This window comes from Suillus subalutaceus, assembly GCF_016647625.1.
Source record: "Suillus subalutaceus strain FC151 chromosome Unknown DFJ58scaffold_237, whole genome shotgun sequence".
NCBI lineage: Eukaryota > Fungi > Basidiomycota > Agaricomycetes > Boletales > Suillaceae > Suillus > Suillus subalutaceus.
Window position 1 is genome coordinate 38635 of NW_024540486.1, and position 20525 is coordinate 59159.

The 20525-nt window shown below is 46.4% G+C and overlaps 3 protein-coding genes across 3 annotated transcripts; 1 reads left to right on the plus strand and 2 right to left on the minus strand.

Moving 5' to 3' along the window:
* Positions 1-4063: 4063 nt before the first annotated feature.
* Positions 4064-4915, minus strand: DFJ58DRAFT_918030 (uncharacterized protein). The gene is made up of 4 exons (XM_041395567.1): positions 4851-4915; positions 4567-4798; positions 4348-4517; positions 4064-4294 (listed from the first exon to the last, which is right to left on the minus strand). Exons 1-4 carry the CDS (start codon positions 4871-4873, stop codon positions 4210-4212), a joined length of 510 nt encoding a protein of 169 aa, XP_041236168.1. The 5' UTR covers positions 4874-4915; the 3' UTR covers positions 4064-4209.
* Positions 4916-7496: 2581 nt separating this feature from the next.
* Positions 7497-8054, plus strand: DFJ58DRAFT_735907 (uncharacterized protein; the record flags this gene model as incomplete). The annotated part of the gene is made up of 1 exon (XM_041386713.1): positions 7497-8054. The coding sequence occupies one exon, from the start codon at positions 7497-7499 to the stop codon at positions 8052-8054; it is 558 nt and encodes a 185-aa protein (XP_041236169.1).
* A 2672-nt stretch (positions 8055-10726) lies between these two features.
* DFJ58DRAFT_627946 (uncharacterized protein) lies at positions 10727-12722 on the minus strand (the record flags this gene model as incomplete). The annotated part of the gene is made up of 8 exons (XM_041381148.1): positions 10727-10858; positions 10913-11083; positions 11135-11342; positions 11393-11469; positions 11516-11843; positions 11897-12083; positions 12136-12392; positions 12445-12722. Coding segments are annotated over 8 exons (1638 nt in total), but the record flags the coding sequence as incomplete, so codon positions are not given.
* Positions 12723-20525: the final 7803 nt, after the last annotated feature.

Genomic DNA, 20525 nt, shown 5'->3' on the forward strand with positions numbered 1-20525 from the left:
GACGTAGCCCTATTCGAGTGCGGGGGGATTTGCTCCCGGCTTTCTATCGTAGGGTATGGAACTTGAAGAGTGGTGAACAGATAGGAGTGGACTGGTGGGATGGAGATAGCGAAGTGTGGACGATAGCATTGTCTCCGGACGGGAAGAAAGTGGTTAGCGCAAGTGAGGACGGCGGAGTGAGGTCGTGGGACGTCGACACAGGCAATGTCATCGCAAAATGGATGGACACACAAAAACAGTGAGGTCTGTGTGCTGGAGTCGAGATGGTCGGCTAGTGGTGAGCGGATCCATTGATGGGACTGCAAGGGTGTAGGATGTGGAGAAGGGAGAGTCAACCCTCAATCCAATCGAGACTGGGCACAAAGAAGCGTATGCAGTTGTCTACTCGCCAGACATGACCATGTTTGCAACTGGTGGACACGACGAGCCTGATACCGAGCACTCAGTCAAAATTTGGGATGCGAAGACAGGGGAGCTTGTCGCCACTCTCAAAGGACACACATCTATGTGTAGCTGTCAGTTTCGTGTTAGCGAGAAAGACATCAGATATATTGATCGTCTAATGATATCTGATGGTACAAATAGTAACAAAGGGATTGTGAAGCTATTCGGGCTCAAAACCCGAAACACCGTTTCGAACCTGTGGAACAAGTCCAGGATGAGCCGCGAGGGACAGATGGGCCACAGCAGCTCACGATGCAGAATTCGAAGGATTCTGCCAAGATCGAAAATGGTGCGTCGAACGAACTTTTCAACATTAAAATGAAGGATATGCTATAACATAAGCGAGGCGTTAGCTGCCAAAAGGGAGCGGCGGGCGGGTGCGACGAAACGAGAGTGTAGTCGAGCAGTGGAGGGCTTGCAAGTACTACGTAGTACGTGGTAGTACGAAGCAAGAAAGGTGGGAAAACACGGAATACAAAATTTGGTGTTTTGCCTAGCTTGGACCCCAGATGGAAAAACACTTGATTAGGACGTGGAATACTTTACTAAATTGGAAGCAGATCGCCGTGCTGGATGGGCACGGTGACCGACGCTGTCTGTGGCATTGCAATATCTCCCAATTCCCGCATCCTCGCAAGTGCATCGTACGACGAGACAGCGCAATTATGGAATATTGACAACAGCCAGCCCATCAGTTTGCCCCTCAAACATACACGATCACTTGACCGCCTGTCGTTTTCGTCACATGGAAAAACTACTAGTCACTGGTTGCCGGGACAATAATGCGTACATATGGGATGTTACTACGATATTAACTTGAACAGAAGCTGGCCTCGATGACCTTCTTTTGGATAAGCGCGACAAGTCGCTACTCGCTGTGCGTGAAATTTTCATCGACAAGTTCTCATTGCATTTAAGCTTATGCATTCTAGGCTAATGTTACACGACGTCCTGTCCGTCAGCCAATCAAGATCTCTCCTCAGGTACCCCGTGGTTTTTTCGACGACACACCAAATCGTGCTCATGTACGTCACTAATTATGTCTCATCCAATCCTGTTTTCATCACAATCCTCTCAGTTGTCTGGCCCCCACTCTTTATCATCACCATCGCATAGAAGCACTCTTCGTAGCCGTTTTTTATCTTTACTCCGCCCCATACACCCCGATGCACACGACACGCCATCCCGACCTCGCCCTTTCCATTGGGTTCGAAATCGTCTCTTTGCCAGACAAAGCGGTGCAGATATCGAGCTGCACGAGCGCCCCTCAGCAATAGTTAACGTCCCGCATTGCCAGGCCAAACGTGTATGTCACTTTATCCTTCTCGAATGTTCAATTCCTCCTGATATCATTTTTTCCTTCGAACTCTATCTTACATCACGTAGAGAAACGCTTCAGCAAGAGAGACACGGAGGCCAATCCCGAAGCCAATCCGGACAAACGCTACGACGGGAAGCTCACGTCCTCCAAATAGCACCATCACGCAGCAGTCCAGCGGCATGACTCAAACCCAGTCATCTTCACAATCGCATGCTGCCATCTCTACCATGCCTCCCGTCGTCGGTAATATAACTGCGAGCACTACCCCTCACGTAACGATAAAATACCCTGCACGTTGGACTCGCTTCTGGCTCTTTATCTGTTGTGCGTCTCCTGAGTATACCGACGGTCATCCTTAATCTGCCACTCCTTTACGACGACCACTCCCCGTCATTCGACATCTTGTGATACGGTTATCTTACCCCTCGAGCACACACTTACAACGTCATTTATTGCACACTTTATGCAAGTACCGGGTGCTAGCGCTCAGGTAGAGCTCGAGTGCTGCGCGCACATGGAAGTTGCTTCCGCGGAAAGCCCTTACATATGGTAGATAGTTGTTCCTATATAAACAGCCTGCCTTATCTGCTACAGATAGATACATTTCGTGTTTGTGAAAATGGAAGACACTGCTAGTTCGTAAACTGGCCAGATCTAGAGGCTAGAAAGTACAAGCAAACCACGATCTAAACCATCAAAATCAAACTTTTTTGTTGAGCACACGCATTGGTTAGGTTGTTTTGATGAGAACATCTGCCTTGGTGTGTTTTTGGTGTGTAACCAGCGAAAAACGAACCGGACTCAGTTGCCGAGCGGGACCTTAGGCAATGCATGTTTAACGAGGTTTAACGGTGATCGTAACAGTATCAACTCGCGAAGGTTGGTTTCACTTTGTCAGATGAGTTTATGAGTGCATTAAGAAATTGAGTGATGGACGAGCATAACTTACAGTGAATAATCAGTGAACAAGCTTGATGGAATCAACACCTACAGCATATTAATTGTGTTCAAGTTCTCAACATCGCATTATCGTTGAATCTTCTCGAATGCCTGTAAATTATGAATGATAACTGGAAAACTTTCCGAGGAAAAGCTGAAGCCATCGCGGGGCAGAAAGTGAATTCCTTTTCATGGACAAACTATCACATAAAAAGAGGTTTTGGCACAATGACTGGGCCTACCAAGTTAAAATTAACTTCCAAGGATCTATACACTGCAAAAATGTTGTCAGTAGGTTTCGAACCAGCTCCAAGAGAAACGGATACGATGCCTCCTTGGGACAAAAATCTCCTTGGCTACATTCGAAGTCGTTGCAATCATCGCGAAACCATACTGCCAGATTCGTGCGTGGTGGATTTGTGCCTTGGTTTGTGGAGAAAGATGGAACGTATGGCTGGGAGCAGTGATTGGGAGTTCAGGGTGATTTTTCGGAGATACAATAATGCATGTCTTATGCACCAGATAGGTACGAGCGTTAGCGGGACGACGAGCACCTTCAAGGAGCAGTTGAGTGGGGAGAGACAGTTCTACACCGTGTTGGTTCCACATTAACGAGTGCAGCTGTGTCAGGCTATTCACTTTCGGGCCTCGCGAGGACAATGTTAAAATCACATGGATTCCACCTCCTACAGTATGGTAATGTAGATACCCCCCAATAGTAGGGGCTTGGTGATGTGCATCGCTAAAATGAATCACAGTGTACGGGTCGGTGTTGGCTACCGACGGAAGAGGGGTAGAAATAATGGTTTTTAATATCAGTGATTGCAAAAGTTCTGGATAGTTTTCCCGCGTAGTGAGGAACACGGTAAGATGTACGCCTTGCGCACGAGATATACGTCGACCATTGACGACTTGGATATGACAGACGAGCGGGTTGGAGGAGTTGGCTGGGGAAATGTGGAAGTATGATCTGGGGCGCAATTTAGCATATGATACATTTGCCAGGGAGTAAAAATGGGGATCAAAATTGTGAATGATGGAATGCGACTCGGGATCACAAAAAGAGACTTGGGCGCGTCCGCTGCACAGCATGTACTGCATCAGGAAAACCCTCCCATGTAAACTTAGACAAAGCTGCTCACATTGGATCTTTTCTAGCGCAATTAACGCAAACTAGACATATTAGACGAGCTAAGCACCCTAGCCAGACTTTATTGCTGATTTTCAATTAGCGATACCTTACTGCAATTAGAACAATTTGACTGTCCTTGTAGACGACTAGGAAAGGCTTTACATGCCCTAGGAAACACTGATAGGAAGACTTTCACACTTCGAATACACGAAAAAATTAATATGATTAAACTCGGGTATCAGGCTACAGCAGCGGTAAAGTACGATCTAAACGAGGAAAACATAGTGAATGGTGAGATATAGCGAGCGGCGAGGTATCAAGGATTATAGGATACATTGAATTCCTGCAAAATACGGCATGTCAGTGAGATATTCTACTCATCGTCCATGCCATCGAGGTCCAAGAGTGCTAGATCAGTGTCTTTGTCATAGACACCAATTGTGTCACGACGGAAACCTCTGCAAGTAGCAGTAAGTCAGAAATGTGTACACCAACTTGGATGCAGACTTACTGAACCTCCTCGTAGATATTGGCCATCATTTTATGAAACTTGACGGGAGCGGTCCTTCGGATTTTCTCCAACAACGCCACGTGGTAGGTATAGATGTCACAGAATTGGTTGCCTGTGAACTTGAAGTCGTCACCTGCCTTGTTCTTCTTTGCAATAAGAGTAGCGTGAATCTGACAACAAATAAGATTAATGAGAAGATAAGTGCGAACACGAACTTACAGCTGTGCTGACTATTGCTACCATGGGGATGGGAACCTCTGGCCGACTGGCCTTGTTCTTCGCAATGTCAACGAAGCGTTGCGCAAACTGCGAACCAATAGACTTCGCGTTTTTGAAGAATACCTCGTATAGAGTGTCGACAACAGGCTGCCCTTGGTATGGTTTCTGTCGTTTTGGTGAAGGAAGACCCTCTGCCTTGATGCGAGGTGTCAGTGCAATGTCAAATTCTCGCCTGAAAAAAAACTAACATCAAATATCTGCGGGAAAATATAGGAATGACTCGCCAGGAGACGGTCAATGATGGCATCGCAGTTATGACTGAGTCGGAAGTATCCTGGGGCACATTTACAGGTGACATCCTTGATATCAGTGCGAAACAGGCTCGCACGAGCATCGATCTACAGCGTGTGTCAATATTAAACCATGATAAGACAGATCACTTACTAGATTGGCGAGTGCCGACAAATACTCGTCATCAACATACATCCGTTTCTCAATCGGCACTGTCTTGTGGTGCTTTGCAGCCTGCAATAGGATTTCGCGCGCATAGGAGTTCTTGGCCACAAGTTCAGGGTATCCATGCTTGAAAGCAATGTATGCTTTGACCTCGAGGATGCCGTGTTGAATCACCTTGCGAAGATCCACGTTCTGGTCTGTAAGTCGAACTGACCCAGTCTTTGTGTAAACAAGATTAGCCATGGGGTCAGCATGCGAAGACTCGGACATGGAGGGCTCAGGTTTGATATCGAAAACGGAATCTTCGTCTTCTTCATCTTCTTCAAGTACAGAGGAGCGCTTGTTGCTTTTGCTGACGCGTTTGAGAGGTTGCGGTCCAAAGGATGACCTCGTCATTGGAGAGTCCCACATGGGGACCTGTTGAGTAAATTTTGAAAGTTTAGTAGAGTCGGAATCAAAATATAAGTTTCAAACTTACTTCGGCAGCATATTTCTTCTCTTTCGCACTCGAAGGCTTGAATTGAGAGCCCCATACAGGTGGTGGAGGTGTCGGTGACTGGGATGGGTCGTTTCGAGGTCTGCCAGACGTGCTCTTCACAGGCTTTCCCTGCTGTGCATTGGCAATTGCAGGAACCTTGAAGGTTGCACAGATTACTTATGTAAGCTAGTAGTGCGGAAAACTCACCTCTCCAAACAGTGCTTTCAGCGATGCTCTCAACTGGCTCTGAATCTGAGTCCGACTCTTCAATATCGGTAATTCTATCAGAGGCACTCTGCTTGCTGGCATCGTCTGAATCGATATCCGACTGTTCAACGAAGACACGAGCTACAACTTTCAATCATTAGTAAGACCGTCTGTCCCGTGGGAACACGCAATGCTGACCTTTCTTCTTTGACCACCGAGGTTGGCTAACCTCGACGTTGTCCTCAGAGTCTGAAGCGAGAGGTGGTGGCCGCTCTAATCTTTCTGTAAGCAAGTTTGCCTTTGTGGGCACTGACTCGGATACTTACTGCTGCTTTTGCTGTTTTCAGTTCTGAGGAGAGGCGCTGGTGTCCTTGCTTTTGTCGCGTCACCTGCATTTATCATAGTGAGTCATTGTAACATGTGAGCTAGTAATCCTGACTTACTTTTACTAACTGGCTTGGCTCGGACCCGTTTTGGAATAGGTGCGATATCGTCAATGGGTGAGCGTTCACGCTTGCGTGTCCGCTTTTTTTGAAGTGCTCCCCACACTGCCGCTTGTGAGTGTGAATTTGTATGATGACATGGTGCTTACCTGGATTTTCTAGAGCCTGGTCTTTTGCTTTGCGTCGTACTTGAACCAAGTGAGTTTTAAGCATGTTGTCATGAATTTTGCGCTTACACCGTGGATGCACAGGCGTGTCCATTGAAGGCGAGACGAGGTTGGAAGGAGTGAAAAATAAGAAGGAATGAATGTGAGAGTGCGTTTCTGCTACGGAAAGACCGCTTCAAAAGGTGAGTGAGTGTTTTTTTTTCGTTTGAGTCAGCCACTCAATTTGAAACAGTCTGCCTATTATACCATAACGCTGAGCGCTGAGCCAGGGTTGACCTTTCCCTGTCTGGCTTAGTCCGCTATTTGGTGAGTTTTTGTCGAAAAACTTAAACACAGCCTTACAAAGTGCTAGTGCGCACACTCGTTTTCTCCTTGGTAACGTTCCTGTCATCGGGAACATTCTTATTGGTGGCCAGATAATCGGATGAAAGGCGTTTCCTCCATTTACCGACTACCAAGAAGCATTCTCTTCCCCACTACCACCCTCTATGCTCAGTACATTCAAGTACTATGGTGCTCCCTTCATTTACGAACTATCGAGACGCTTTCCCCATCACCGCCCTCTATGTTTAGCACGTTCTACTACTTTTCCTCCAGGCTGATAATGTGTCCGTCGGCTGGGCACAGCATTCCTCCATTACGAACTATCGTGCTTTACTCCCCATTACCACCCTCTTTGTTTAGCATGTTTCATTTACTTTTCCCCCTGGTCCCGTCACCCAGGCTAATCGGATGCAGGTCATTTTGTCCATTTATCATGAAGCAGCCTCCATTGCCACCCTCTGTCTGACTCGGACGTGTTCAACTACTGCGCTTCAACTACTGCGCTTCAACTACTGCGCCTGGCGAAAAGTCATTTACCTGCGCTGGCATGCTCGGACATGTTCAACTACTGCGCTTGGCGAAAGTCATTTACCTGTGCTGGCATGCTCCGGACATAATTAATGAGTTGCTTCCATTGCTGCAAGGTTTGGATTTGCCAATACTGCGCATATGGCATCCTGTCATCACTTACCCAATTTTTTTTACTTCGGTAGAGCCTCACCTTTGACATGCTGGTGACACCACCTCTCTTTTCTGGCCGTCAGAATTGCGATTCACTTGTACTGTTGGGAGACGCGTTGTGAGTGATTTTCAGACACCCAGTGTTCAATTTTTTTCATAAAATTAATACAGAGCATGCCTCAAATAACATGTCCTGCGTGTGATAAACAACTTGCGTCAATCACAGGTTATAGCCAGCATCTCGCAAAGACCACCAATCCTGACTGTCACGCCCTATACCTTTCCTCGCGGCAATTTGCTCCAGACCCACCAAACGAAGGAGATATAGATGCTCCTGATCCAGATCATGCCATGTTCGAAGGTGATTTTTTTGGAACATACGCTGAGGACGAGCTCGCATGGCCAGGCTCAGATGACGAGGAGCATTTGGACGAAGACGACTTAGGGTATGACATTGGCCCGGGTGATCACGATGAATGGGAACCTCCTGCCGCAGTACCAGTGCCTCCGAGTCCCGCCACTCCTGCGCATGGTGAACATCATGACATTGATGGTCATGATCATTGGGAACCTCCTGTAGCGCCTGTGCCTGCGCACAATGACGCCTTCCACCCACCTACTGCAGATCAAGGCCAAGATGCTCGGCATATGGCACAACAGCGACTTCACGAACACGAACAGGCACCCACAATTCATCAGGAAAATATGCTAACTCTATATAGCCCAGTATAGTGCCCTATAGCCCCCCATAGACCATATGGGACCTATAGCCCCATAGCTAAGTCCCCAATTATATAGGCCTGTAGAGCACGTCATAGTGGGGTATAGCACCATATAGTCTGTCTAAAAAATTATATTCATCATAATAGGATCATTTGTATGACTATAATCATCTATACCAGGCTACATTGACCCTTATATCTTCTGTATCCTCTTGATATATGATGTTATACAGACCTATGACATTTCTATATAGCTCCATATCTCAATCAATTCATTGCGTCATCCAGATGATACATTTGTCAAATATTTATTTTACAAAATCTAGTATATCAGTTGACGACAGCATCATCAACATTTGCTACACCAGACATTGGCCTAGCATACTCCTCCATTGCATCAAAATCAACATCAGATTCATCACTGTCGCCTCCCTCTTCTCTAAGCTGGAAACGACAAGCCTCTCTATCATAGTGTTAGTAACAAGATCATATGATTTTAAAACCGCAAAACACGTACCCAATATCAGTCCACAGATCATCTCTCAATTTCTTCATATAGCCTGGAGTCTTAAGGCTATACTCAGTGAGTTTAGACAAGTAGTACTGATGTCTATGTATGACGTTCAGTAATATAACCAAAAAATATCCAAAAAAGTAAAATATATATGCACCTTGGTTGAAACACTGGTTCCTTGAACTCTACTACAACTGGTGTACCTGTGAGCATGCCTTTGTATGCACACTCTATCTGAAGATGCGTTAAGGTTAGTATGAAATATTATTGAATAATAAAACTTACTGAAGCTGCCAAAAGCGCAATAAGATTATCAGGAAGCTTTTGAAATTCTTCCTTGTAAAGCAATCCTTCAGCACCAGCGCCCTGAAAAAATTGGCCCATGAGAAGTTGCTTGATGAGGTGTGTGCGGAAAGGAAGGTTCTTGTTGAAGGTCTTGGCCTGAATACACGTCTAGTCAGTATACATATACAAAGGTAAGAAGTAGATGGCGTACTTTAATGTCCATCTCACCACTAAGGAACGGCTCCTTTCTTGTAGATATAACCCAATTAGCTATGTCGGCTGAGGAAGGAAGACAATGTTGAGATTAGATTTAAAAATATATAACCTGAAAAGACATCACCTATTTCCTTGGGACGTAAATGCTGCAACATGAAAATCACATTCTCTCTAGCCTTCCTAGCCAACTCCCCCCTTAACTGAGATGCACCTGACCATACCTAAGAACAGCGTCAGTAAGTATTCATAAAAAATTAGTGAACTTACATATGCCAATGCCCTGCCTTTGAGTGTATCATCTTCACTAATGCGATCAAACATAACCTTCATTGGGGAGCCTGATTCTTTACCAGCCTCCTTGATACAGTTCCAGGCAAAGGCGTCCTGGACATCTACAGAAGGACCAGGAAAGGCGTTCTCCAGGGCAATTTTTACTCTCAGCAGTTGATGAGCAAGATCCACCAAAGGTCCGCATCCATCTTTTTTTAAAGATGCAAGGGTAGTAGGTGGTCTGACTTCACCTTTATTGGCCCCCCTTCTGCGACGCCTGACAGCCATTTCATCTTGCGACTCATCCTTGACTTCTATTAGCTAGATGTAATATTAGTTAGCTATGAAGTCAATTAAGTATAGCAGACGTACACCATTGCCTCTCTTCTTAACCACAGACTGCTCTCCAGCTACGTCTGTCTCTATTGCTGAATCTGCCTCTGGGTGACGCGAATGATCTGAATCTAAAACACATGATTGTTCAAATATACTAGCTGATATGTCAATGATAACTTACCTTCACTGGCTATGGGCGTATTCTTTTTCTTAGGGTCCAAGTGAGGCAAAATATCATCAGGATTGGCATCGTCTTCTACTTCTTCATCTGTGTCCATAGGTTTTGCCTTCTTGCTCACTATATCATGGGTGATGTTATCATACACACAAAATCTTGTTGATTACGCACCTTTTTTCCTCTTGTTATGCTCCGTAATCTCATGCTCAGTATTACTCTCTTCTTCATCTAGCATGGCGTCAACATTCTTCCTCAAACCTAATTCAATGCTCTATTAGTTAGCATTTGAATATCATTACATTAGTGAAAAGCATCACTAACCTTTGCGACGATTGAGTTCAGCTTCCTTCTTTTTTTGAGCTTGAAACTTCAGGAATTCGTCATACTGGTCATCAGTTATAACTTTGCTTGCTTTTGTCTTGCCTTTATTACTAGCAGGAGGAGCTGAGGAAGTAGGGGAAGGCGGTCTTTTGCCTTTGCCTTTCACTCGCATAGTGATGATAGGGTAGTAGTGAGAAAAGTGGTTCGTGTAAAAATGTAACCTGCTTATATGAGACCATGCATGTAACGTAACAAAAGGTCTACAGAATCTGGTGCATTGCAATTCTAGTGTAAGTTATACAAAAGAATGCATAGTATTGTTGTCTACCCATCCATTTTGATTCCTAATCCATGATGCAAACTCCTTGTCAGTCTGGAAAACCAAGGACGCCCTCCCCCCCCTGTAGTCTAGGTTGAAATGGGTTACCTCACTAGATCTGAAGATAGCTATGTCACCATTGCGCAACTCCAGAACTAGCCCATTCTCCAACAAGCACAAGGCCCCCCCCTCAAAGTGTCCAATAGGTATCACCAAACATAGATGACGATCACCGCTGTCTCTATGAGCTTTGGTGCGAACATTGATGTTGATCACTAGAGAAATGAAAGGAACAACGGGGGGAAGAGCGTTGCCAGGCAAAACTGAGGCGACCTCCATCAGCATTTTGAACTCTTCTTGTAGGTAATTCTCCATCTACCATTGAAACAATTTAGCGCTTGGATGCTACGCAGATTTCACCGAACTTACCAACTGTCTTACCCACTCAAATAACTCCCCGTACACCTTTGAGATTGTTCCGTATACGAGTCTGTGCTGTTGTAAGTCCTGGGATATGTAGGGAATAACTTGACCATGGTTTGTGCGCATTCCTTCCTTCTCTAGCAGCCAAGGTTGAACGTCTGTTGGAGCGTTAAGGCCCTAGTATTATATTAACAACAAAATACTGATAGTCCATGTGCGCTAGCTTACCGATGTACAATGGCGATTGTACCAAGAGAGGTGCATAGCCTGGAAAGGTCTACCTCCAGGCAAGCACGTATCCATATCTCCAAGCAAGTCTGCATTTCCGAGTGCAGCCAGTAAATTGACTTCCAGAGAAGCGCGTATGTGGGTGGGAAGTGCAGTAGATACAAATGCCATCAACGACCCATCCTTGTTTCGAAGATCTAGGTGGTGACTGACCAGAGTTCAGTGTGCAAGAGCAGTGTGGGAGAGCCAGATACGTACTTTGGCATGATCTGCATTGAGATTAGTAAGTATGCACCAGGTAATTTCTTGACGCCATTGCGATAGAAAGTTTTGAGCTGTTGACAAGATAAGTACGATTGGCATCGGAACTTGCACACCCACCTTGTTGCGTAAGTCTTCCAGGCTTTTCACCCTTTCACCTGCCTCTGCTCGTAACCTCTCCGCCGCACTCCAGCTAGTGTTCAGGACCTTGTCGCGAGGAGGCTTGAAGCACTTGTTCTTAGCTGATGATGGATCAAACGCTGTGTCAATGACAACATGCGCGATCTCGTCCTCCTCGATGTCGGATAATGGTGGACTATAAGGACGACCTACACCATAGAGCTCACTGTGATTGACAGTGTGTAAAGGCAGCCTTTGAAGATCAGTTGGCACAGGCGCAATGCAAGTGCGCCAAACATGTCCACTTCTACGGAGTGGTGTGAATGCGCTAAAATTTGACTGTGTTAGTCAATAGATCGCATATGAATATGCCATACGCACTTTTGGATAATGGCATCAAAAAACCGATCAGATGCTGAGAAGTCCGTGCAGTCGATATCCTTTGAGATGGAGAATCTCTCGATCAAAGCGCGAGAGAACATTGAGGTCATACTGAAGGGATGGGAGAGTCGCATGCGTGCGATGGTGGGTACAATGCGTTCAAGAATCAGCTTTCTTTGAGGAGAATCTATACATACATGGTTAGTAGTCTGATCGCCCAAGACAAAAGGTCCGCTTACCCCTTGGAGGTGATCGTAGCATGTCTGCTAGATGTAAGTGCGTGGTTCCAACCATGGATGCGATGGACACTCTAAGACCAAGGCCTGCGATGAGTACTAAAGCATATATGGAGCCACCACATGCGATGGCAATGAACTTGCTACCAGTAGCATGCCACTCCAAAAAAGTGCGATAAGTGACCTTCGTCTCTGAAGGGCGGTCTTTGACTTCATTCTCATAAATCCCTTTCAGGTGTAAGCCTGTCTTGAGGCGGATGCTTTCAAAATGTGTCATTTAATCGAGCTAAGTGAAGATTCTAGATGGCGCACCTCTGACACTTACAAACAAGCGTCATGAAATTAATCATGATCATGAAATTGATACGAATGTCCTTGCCCATCATTCCTCTACACCTCACCACCAGTGATAACAAAGATTCATCATCCACAGATGGGACTTGCACAAAATTCCCAATATCTTGCAGCCATCGAAGTGGATCGTGAATAGAAGAGAGACAATGTGCGGCTGCGAGCTCAGCAATGATTGCGGTAGCCTGATCGCTGCAAGAAATCCTAGGATCGTCTAAGGGACGTCGACGCCATGCACCTCGTCGTTGAGTTTGAGGACCACTGACGGCTTGCTCTGAGTCACCAGCATCATGCTCATGCACTTCCCCCACTTCCTCCGCCCCCATCTGATCCGCCCCCACTTCCTCTCCATCTGCCTCCCATTCCTCTTCTTCCTCTCTGGGGCGCAAAACATCCTTCATAGCTAGAGCTCGAGCGGCAGCTCAAGCTCTACGTATTCGTAACCGACGTGCACCGCGGTTACAATCGTCGGGATTAGCATTAGCAACACATGGTAGATTGGGGTCAAACCCAGGCCCAGGGGGCTCCCCTCCTGCAGCAAGAGTACTTTGATGGATGTCGGTGGTGAGACGAAGTTTTTTGGGGGGATAGTATGAATCATTATCGACCTCAGCGTTACAGCGTGGCCTCCGACGAGCTGTAGATGTTACAGGGAGTTTCTCTCGGGTCATTCCGCTGTCTGCTGCAACTGACGTTTCAGATGTGACAGAATGAGAGTGCAGAGAAGTGGGGGTGGACGCTGGAGTGGGAAGGAAGCAGCGCGGATCAATTCCCTGGGAGAAGGGTGGATGCATCGGGGTGAGCGTTGCAGTAGGGCTGGGTGTTGAAAGGGATGGATGCATCGGGGTGAGCATTGCAGTAGGGCTGGGTGTTGGAAGGGAAGGATTCAAAGGATAATCTTGCGTTATCGCTAAATGTGATGCGGGTGTCAAATTAAAGGGTGTCAAATTGATCTGATATACGCACCGTTATCTGCTAAGGCCCCTTGACCATAACCCAGGAGAAACATGTATTCATGGAGGGCATGCAATGCGGGGGTCAGAGGCATGTTGTTTTCCAACATCTGCATAAGATCATCGGCGCTGTCTTCCAATAAACATAAGAGGTTGTTAGCAGAATAAGTAAGGGTGCGAACGGGCACGGGCCCTGTGCTGGATCCAGACAATTCCATTGAATTGAATTGTGCGTAAGCGCTAAGCGCCAAAACTTTACTTTGCACAGATATTACAAATCATCAAGCTTATGCCATCACCTCCGTTGTTCATCGCATTCCCATCACTTCACAAGTTGTCCTATCCTGTCTGGCGGTTTACAAATGACTCAAGGTGACTTTATACTTCATTATTGAAAAAAACTAAGATAATGCATTGTCATTTAAATCAAAATTCATTGCATGTTTTTCCACCTTTTGATAACACATCATATGAAGTGCGTGCATGTGAACAACTGTCGAAAAGAATGACCATAATTTAGGGTTCGGACCGTGATTGGAGGGGCCCGGCATGCGCTTTCCACCAATCATGTTCTTCCGCCTTATGGGCTTCACCCATGTGTCGCGTCATGACAAGACTTCGATATCGAGCGACGGTCGCAATGCTCCTTACTCACCAATGCCACTGGTGTTTGAATTCAAGTTCTGAAAAAATAATAATCGTAAGTATCTGCTTCTATCGCGGTATCCCCTTGCAATAGTACTCATGTTTGTTTGTCATCCCATCGATAAACCTTTCAGTAAATCCTGTCCCTGCGCCCCGCCACTGTGCATTCTACATCTTGACAACCAACTCTGCTTGTGTCCTCATCCTGCCATTCAAACACTTTCTGCGACATACAATGTCTTCATTTGTGCCCTTTTTCCACCTGAAACAAAGGTCATATAAATCGGTGAGCAAGGAGAGTCATACCATTGATTGTGGCTAATTTTTGATGGATAAGGTCCAATCGCGAGGCATCATAGCCAAGACCGACAACGACGAGTACCAAAACCAAGTGGTAGCGCAGGCCCGCAAACTCAAGGCCGACCTTCAGCCAAAGGGTCAGATTAAGGACAGTGAGGAAGCTTACAAGGGCTACTTTGAGATGCCCGCAAGCGATGCGAAGGACGTCACTCGCAGGATTATCCAGGAGCTGGGACGCCGACGAAGTACTCTTTCAGAATCTTGTTTGGCCGGAGGACCCTACCCGACCCCGCTGTGTGAAGGAGATTCTGAAGATATTTCGTGTGAAAGGGTTCCTCGACCAGAACAGTGAGTTCCCTATTCCATTATACATCATGTCAGCTTACGCGGATACATAGATCATTGGACGCCAGCGATAGCCTGTCCAGATCTTACACAACCCCACCACGCCACACGCAGTAACGGGCCAAGTACCGAAGATCTTATGGCCATTTTTTTGAATCGATTGGTAAGAAGAGGTGCTAACCTTACTCGACCGTCTCATATCCATCGAAAGTGGTCCGCCGAGTATTGTCAGAAGGTCCTTCCAGGCTCGGCTGAAGATCGCAAACCCGACAATCATCCTCGTTGATTCGGACTTACCTGAAGATTGGCGTAACCTCACTACCGTTGGCGAGATGAAGAAGAGTGGCGTTGACATCAAAAATCCGCTATGGTATGATGAGGTGGCGAAACGGGCAAATACAATGTACGCCAGTCAGGATTCCCGTACTTTTGCCCCGGTCTTGCAATTCCTTGGTGCCCAGTTTACCTTCGTATTTTTTGATCGTGGTGGATCTGTTTGTCTTGACGTATTAGGGATACATGAAGATAGTGAGGAATACTTCAGGCTGGTATTGTACTTATCTTTGGCCCATCGCGGTGTGTACAATCATAAATCTATGTGTTTTCCAAACATGACAACTGTTGGTAACAGGTCTACTGGGATTCGACCCCACAATCGTCCACAACCCTAACAGCGACATTCGTTTCATCCAAACCAAACACTTTGGGAAGGTACCGATCGATATGGTATTATTCATCAGCAACAACCTCAATGGCCATGGCACTGTTGTCCGTCGGGTCACATTACCCAAAGATCGGATCAATCAAGCATTGAGAAACGGGCCGAACGGCGAGGCCTTGCAGAAATGGTTGAAGGGCATGGCTGACATGGAGTCGATTGTTGTCAAAGATACTTGGTTGGATCTCGCAACGCCTCATACAGAAGGCATGGTCCTGAACTATCTACGATTGAAAGGTGTTCAGGGCGTAACTCGATCTCTCTTTGAGGGACTTGTGCTTGTCCCCCCTGCATTTGTCCGCCGGCACTTGCCTTGAAATACAAGGAAGCCCAGGCTCTACCGTGGCAGAGCACCGTGCACAATCGGCTTTCCTGGAATGTTCCAACACTCGCATTGGCTCGTCACAGCCTGACATCCAGTCTTAAAGCTCATGATGCCGAGCATGATCAGGGACTTGAACGCATGGATCGGGAAGTTTACCAGGAGCGTATTCTTACTCGACACTTCTTATACCCTCTATGTGCGCCAATCTATGAATTTTCATGCGTCTATGAAGCTTTGACGGGTGTCATGGACTGTATCTGGGGTGAGTATCAACAATAACTGGTCTCAGCTGCTACTGAATGTATCGCACAGCACATGGTCAAGCCTATTCACCATACCGCATCTCAGACAATGGCTCTGAGAGTGATGAGCTATTCCCTCTATCGTTCATGCAAGCAGATACCTCGCTGTGGAACTTGGGACTTGTCCATCCCGACAAGTCTGACTGGGGTCACATAAACAATAGCAATATCAGACGTGGCTTGCTATTCGACCACGCATTTGCTTCCTGGGCCCCTCAAGACATTTCCTCACGAGGACCCGCTCCCACCCAAGATCTTTGAAGACAACACACGCCCTTCCTTGCCTCCTGATTTCTCAAGACGCTGCTCTCCCTCACACCACACCCAGTTCTCTCACCCCGTCATCCGTACCTCCTCAAGACGCTGCTGTCCTTCACACCTCACCCACTTCTCCCATCCCGTCTCCCCTACCTCTGCTTACACAGAGCACTCCGGCCATTCCAGTCGCCCCTGCACACCCTTTGCCACAACTCGCAAGCCTCGCAAACGCAAAGCTGCTAAAACTCGTTCTGCAGGTCAGCAAGTTGATGCTGGTTCCAGTGTGCTTCCCGCAGGGGCTGTCGCTCAAGTTCAGCGAAAGCGGGGATCCAGTAGCATCGCAAATCCAGAACCCAGCACTTCAAAGAAACGCGCACTTCCTGAAGTGGCGAAGGTAACAGGTAGAGGACAAAGGGTTCGTTTCAAATCAATGGGTGTCGGCAGGGGTGCTTCCAATGTGGAAGAGGACCTGCAGAATTTCGCTAATGGTGATGAGAACTGGTGGGGGTCTTTTATGAGCTGACGGTTAGTGCATCAACCACTATCATTATCTCTTCCTAATGGTACATTATTGACAGGGTACACGAGCATGGATGGCTGTGGATTCCATGTTTGCTCACCAAACCAGGTTTGCAGCGCCTGTTCCACGCGTTGTGGCACACGACCTGGAAGGTTACTACTACGTCATTCTCAGCCTTGCCTTCATGTTCAACGAACCATACGTCTTGAAGCCACTTCCAGGCAGAGACGCCCCAGAAGAATCCGATCATTACCTTGGGATCTGGCTAGAAAATGCGACAGAGGAAGTTGCAATCTGGCGTGAGGCGGCAAGGAAGGAGCGCTTTCTTCTGCAATCATGATGGTTTCTTCGACTTCTGGAAGGGCGGCTGGGTAGAGAGTGGTCCTGTGAGGCTATCAAAAACGATGTTGAGAGAGATGCGGGATCTTCTCTTTTATGAGAAGGCAGTCACACATGCAGGCATGATCCGTATCATCCAGCGTGGCACTCGACTCTCTATACTACAGATCATCCTGATCTCTGCAAGCCTGTGCCCATGACGGAAGAGTGGGCGTAATGCGACAGGCGCCCCAGGAGTTGCCACCAGTTCATGTCGCTTACCTGCAATTGCTGTATGAATATTATGCATCACCAGATCGGGCGCACAAATGCCAACATTGCATCCAATTTATTTGCGCGCATGCCCTGCCCCCCTGATGAAGAGCGAGCGAGCGCTTGGTTCCAGCAAGCTCATCAAAAGTTTTGAAGGGCTCAGGAATGCGGACTCGCGATCGAGTTAGGCTTGTTGCACCCGCCCGTGTCAGTGGCAGCGAAGTGGCGGGCTGGATTTTGCATGTTGACTTCCTTTTGCGCTTAGTGATTGTCATTGGGGCTACTGTGTAGAGAGTATTGGACGCTTTCTTTTATCTTTATTTGATTCATATATGCCTTATCCCATTGTTTCCTGCTCTTTTTTACCTGATTGCCTGTTGTCTGTTTGCATCACGTTTTCCTTGTTGTCTGTAAGCATCACGCAGTTTGTTTAGAACATTTGTATTTCCAATGATGCTTTTGGCGTAGCTTTGGGCCAGAAATAAGTACGACCTAAATATAACTCATTGTATTGGACACAGCTTAAAGGTTATCAAAACTGAAGAAGTCCCACCAACGTCAATCCCCCTGTTCTATTTCAAAATACATGGTATCCCACATGCGTATGTTGGCTGAGGCCTCAATGCCTTATAGATGTCCAGCATCTGGTTTTGTACACGATCTTTAGTACTCCTAAAGGCATTAATGCTCACCTTCGAAATGCCACCAGCTGCAAGTGTACAAGGCAGGAAAATGTCGTGAGTTGGATACCGAAGATGGGAGTAGTACCAACCCAGATTCAATGGAGGATCTATCAAACCACAATGGTGGATGAAGTAGATGATGAGCTTTTTCAACTAATACCACTAAATGCTCAGGGTGAGTAGCGCCTCCATTATTTTTATATTGGAAGAGGGAGGGCTTACTGTCAATATCAGGCCCAATGGATGGATGCTGACCAGGGCTTTATGGACATAGATGATCCACTGGAACAGCCAGGAGTCCCTGGGCCATCCAGGGCATGCACCGCTCCCTGCCAGACTGAGGAAGATGATAGGGTGACAGAGTGGCATCCTCATGCTGGCAAAGTGATACGCATTGACCAAAACTTACATGCCAAATGGCGTCAGAAGTTTGGTTTAACAGAAGATGAGATGATGATGGTGAGATGAACGGAATAGAGATGGAGGAAGAAGATCGTTTATTCTATCCATTTGCTTCGCGTTTGGACTGGGAGGTGGCTTGTTGGGCAGTGCAAGAGGGTATAGGACACAAGGCTTTTGACAGATTATTGGCTATTCCAGGGGTAAGTGTATTGAGCATTTATGAAGTTTTCATATCAACTAATGTGCATTTAGGTTAGAGAACGTCTAGGGCTTCAGTATCACAATACTAGATCACTCCATCAAACTGTAGACAGTATCCCAGCTCGTGCTAAATGGCAGTCAACCCATCTTGCCTTCCATGATAAGCCTCAACATAAGCATGAGCTGCACTATAGAAACCCTTTAGATGCTATCCAGGCATTATTGGGTAATCCTGCGCACGCTAGGGATATAGTCTACAAACCATCAACTATATTCACCGACTCTACACATTCAACCAGGATCTATAATGAAATGTGGAGTGGAAGATGGTGGCATGCTGTTCAGGTGGGTGTAAGATTATCTTGGAGAACGTAACATTTCAATTAATGACATTGCAGGATAGACTACCTGACGGAGCATCTGTAGCACCTGTTATCATTGCCTCAGACAAAACTCAGCTCACACGAGTCTTCAGCATCAAAATCTGCACATCCTGTACTTAACTTTGGGAAATATACCCAGAGCCATGCGACGTAAACCTGGACAACATGCCTGTATACTGATAGGCTACTTATCAGTGGATAAAGTGTTGAAGGAGGAGCTGTCTGTCAAAGAAGCGTCTTCTAGAACTCAAAGACTTTTCCATGAATCCCTACGCATCATTTTGGAGCCATTGAAGCAGGCAGGAAGGACTGGAGTAGAGATTACAGGAGGGGATGGCCTAGTCCGTCTAGTTTTTCCCATTATAGCTTGCTATGTGGCCGACTATCCAGAGCAATGCTTGGCTACATGTTCCAAGTACGGGACTTGTCCTAAGTGCAAAGCTAGAGCGGACCAGTTAGCAGAAGTTCAACAATTTGCTAGACGCACGCAGTCATGGACAACCTCTGTCATCAATGAAGCCAATACCAACACAAATTCCAATGCAGCTTTTCGTCAGCACTGCATGTCACAAGATGTTGCAGGAGGTGTCTTTGAGCCATTCTGGCTTGATTTTCCTCTTTGTGATATCCACCTGGCAATAACATCAGACGTTCTCCATCAATTATATCAAGGAGTATTCAAACATATTGTGGAGTGGTGTCAAGAACTTATGGATGAAGAAGAATTGGACCGACGTATAAAAGCACTCCCCCCCTGTTATGGTGTACGACACTTTCATAATGGTTGGTCTGGTATGGGTCAAATAGGAGGCAAGGAGAGAAAACATATGGCTAGAGTGCTATTAGGTTGTCTTATTGGCAAGGTTCCAAGAGGAGTTATCCAGGCATATCGTTCCCTCCTGGATTTCATATATCTGGCTCAATATCCAACTCATGACGACACCACTCTCCAATATATGCAAAAGGCTCTAGAGGACTTCCACCAACACAAGGAGGTTATTATCAATCTTGGAGTCAGAGACGACCTAGACATCCCAAAATTCCACTCTCTGCAACATTATTTGGAGAACATCAAAAACTTTGGCACCACCGACAACTATAATACGGAGATGTTTGAGAGGTTTCATATAGACTTCTGCAAGGAAGCTTGGTATGCGTCAAATGGCAGAAATGAGAAGCCTCAGATGATAGCATGGCTAACTAGAAGGGAAAAGGTTTCCTCCTTTCAGAGTTATCTGAAAATGTCTATGGAGGATGAGGAGGAGGAGTTTGCGCACTCTAGATTTGGGGATCAAAGACTCCTTTTAACCAAGAGACCTCATCAAGCTAGGCGACACATTCTGGATGTCATTCAAGATCATAACTGTCAAGGCTTCAAGAAAGATCTTATTTCGTATCTCAATTCACAGCTTTCTG

Bases quoted from the DNA above. Each gene is read 5' to 3' on its own strand.
- DFJ58DRAFT_918030 (XM_041395567.1), bottom strand. From the start codon at position 4,873: ATGCCATCATTGACCGTCTCCTG. The intron at 4,518-4,566 runs GTAAGTTCGTGT...ATTTGTTGTCAG, and splicing joins TAGCAATAGTCAGCACAGCT to ATTCACGCTACTCTTATTGC. The intron at 4,295-4,347 runs GTAAGTCTGCAT...TGCTACTTGCAG, and splicing joins AATATCTACGAGGAGGTTCA to AGGTTTCCGTCGTGACACAA.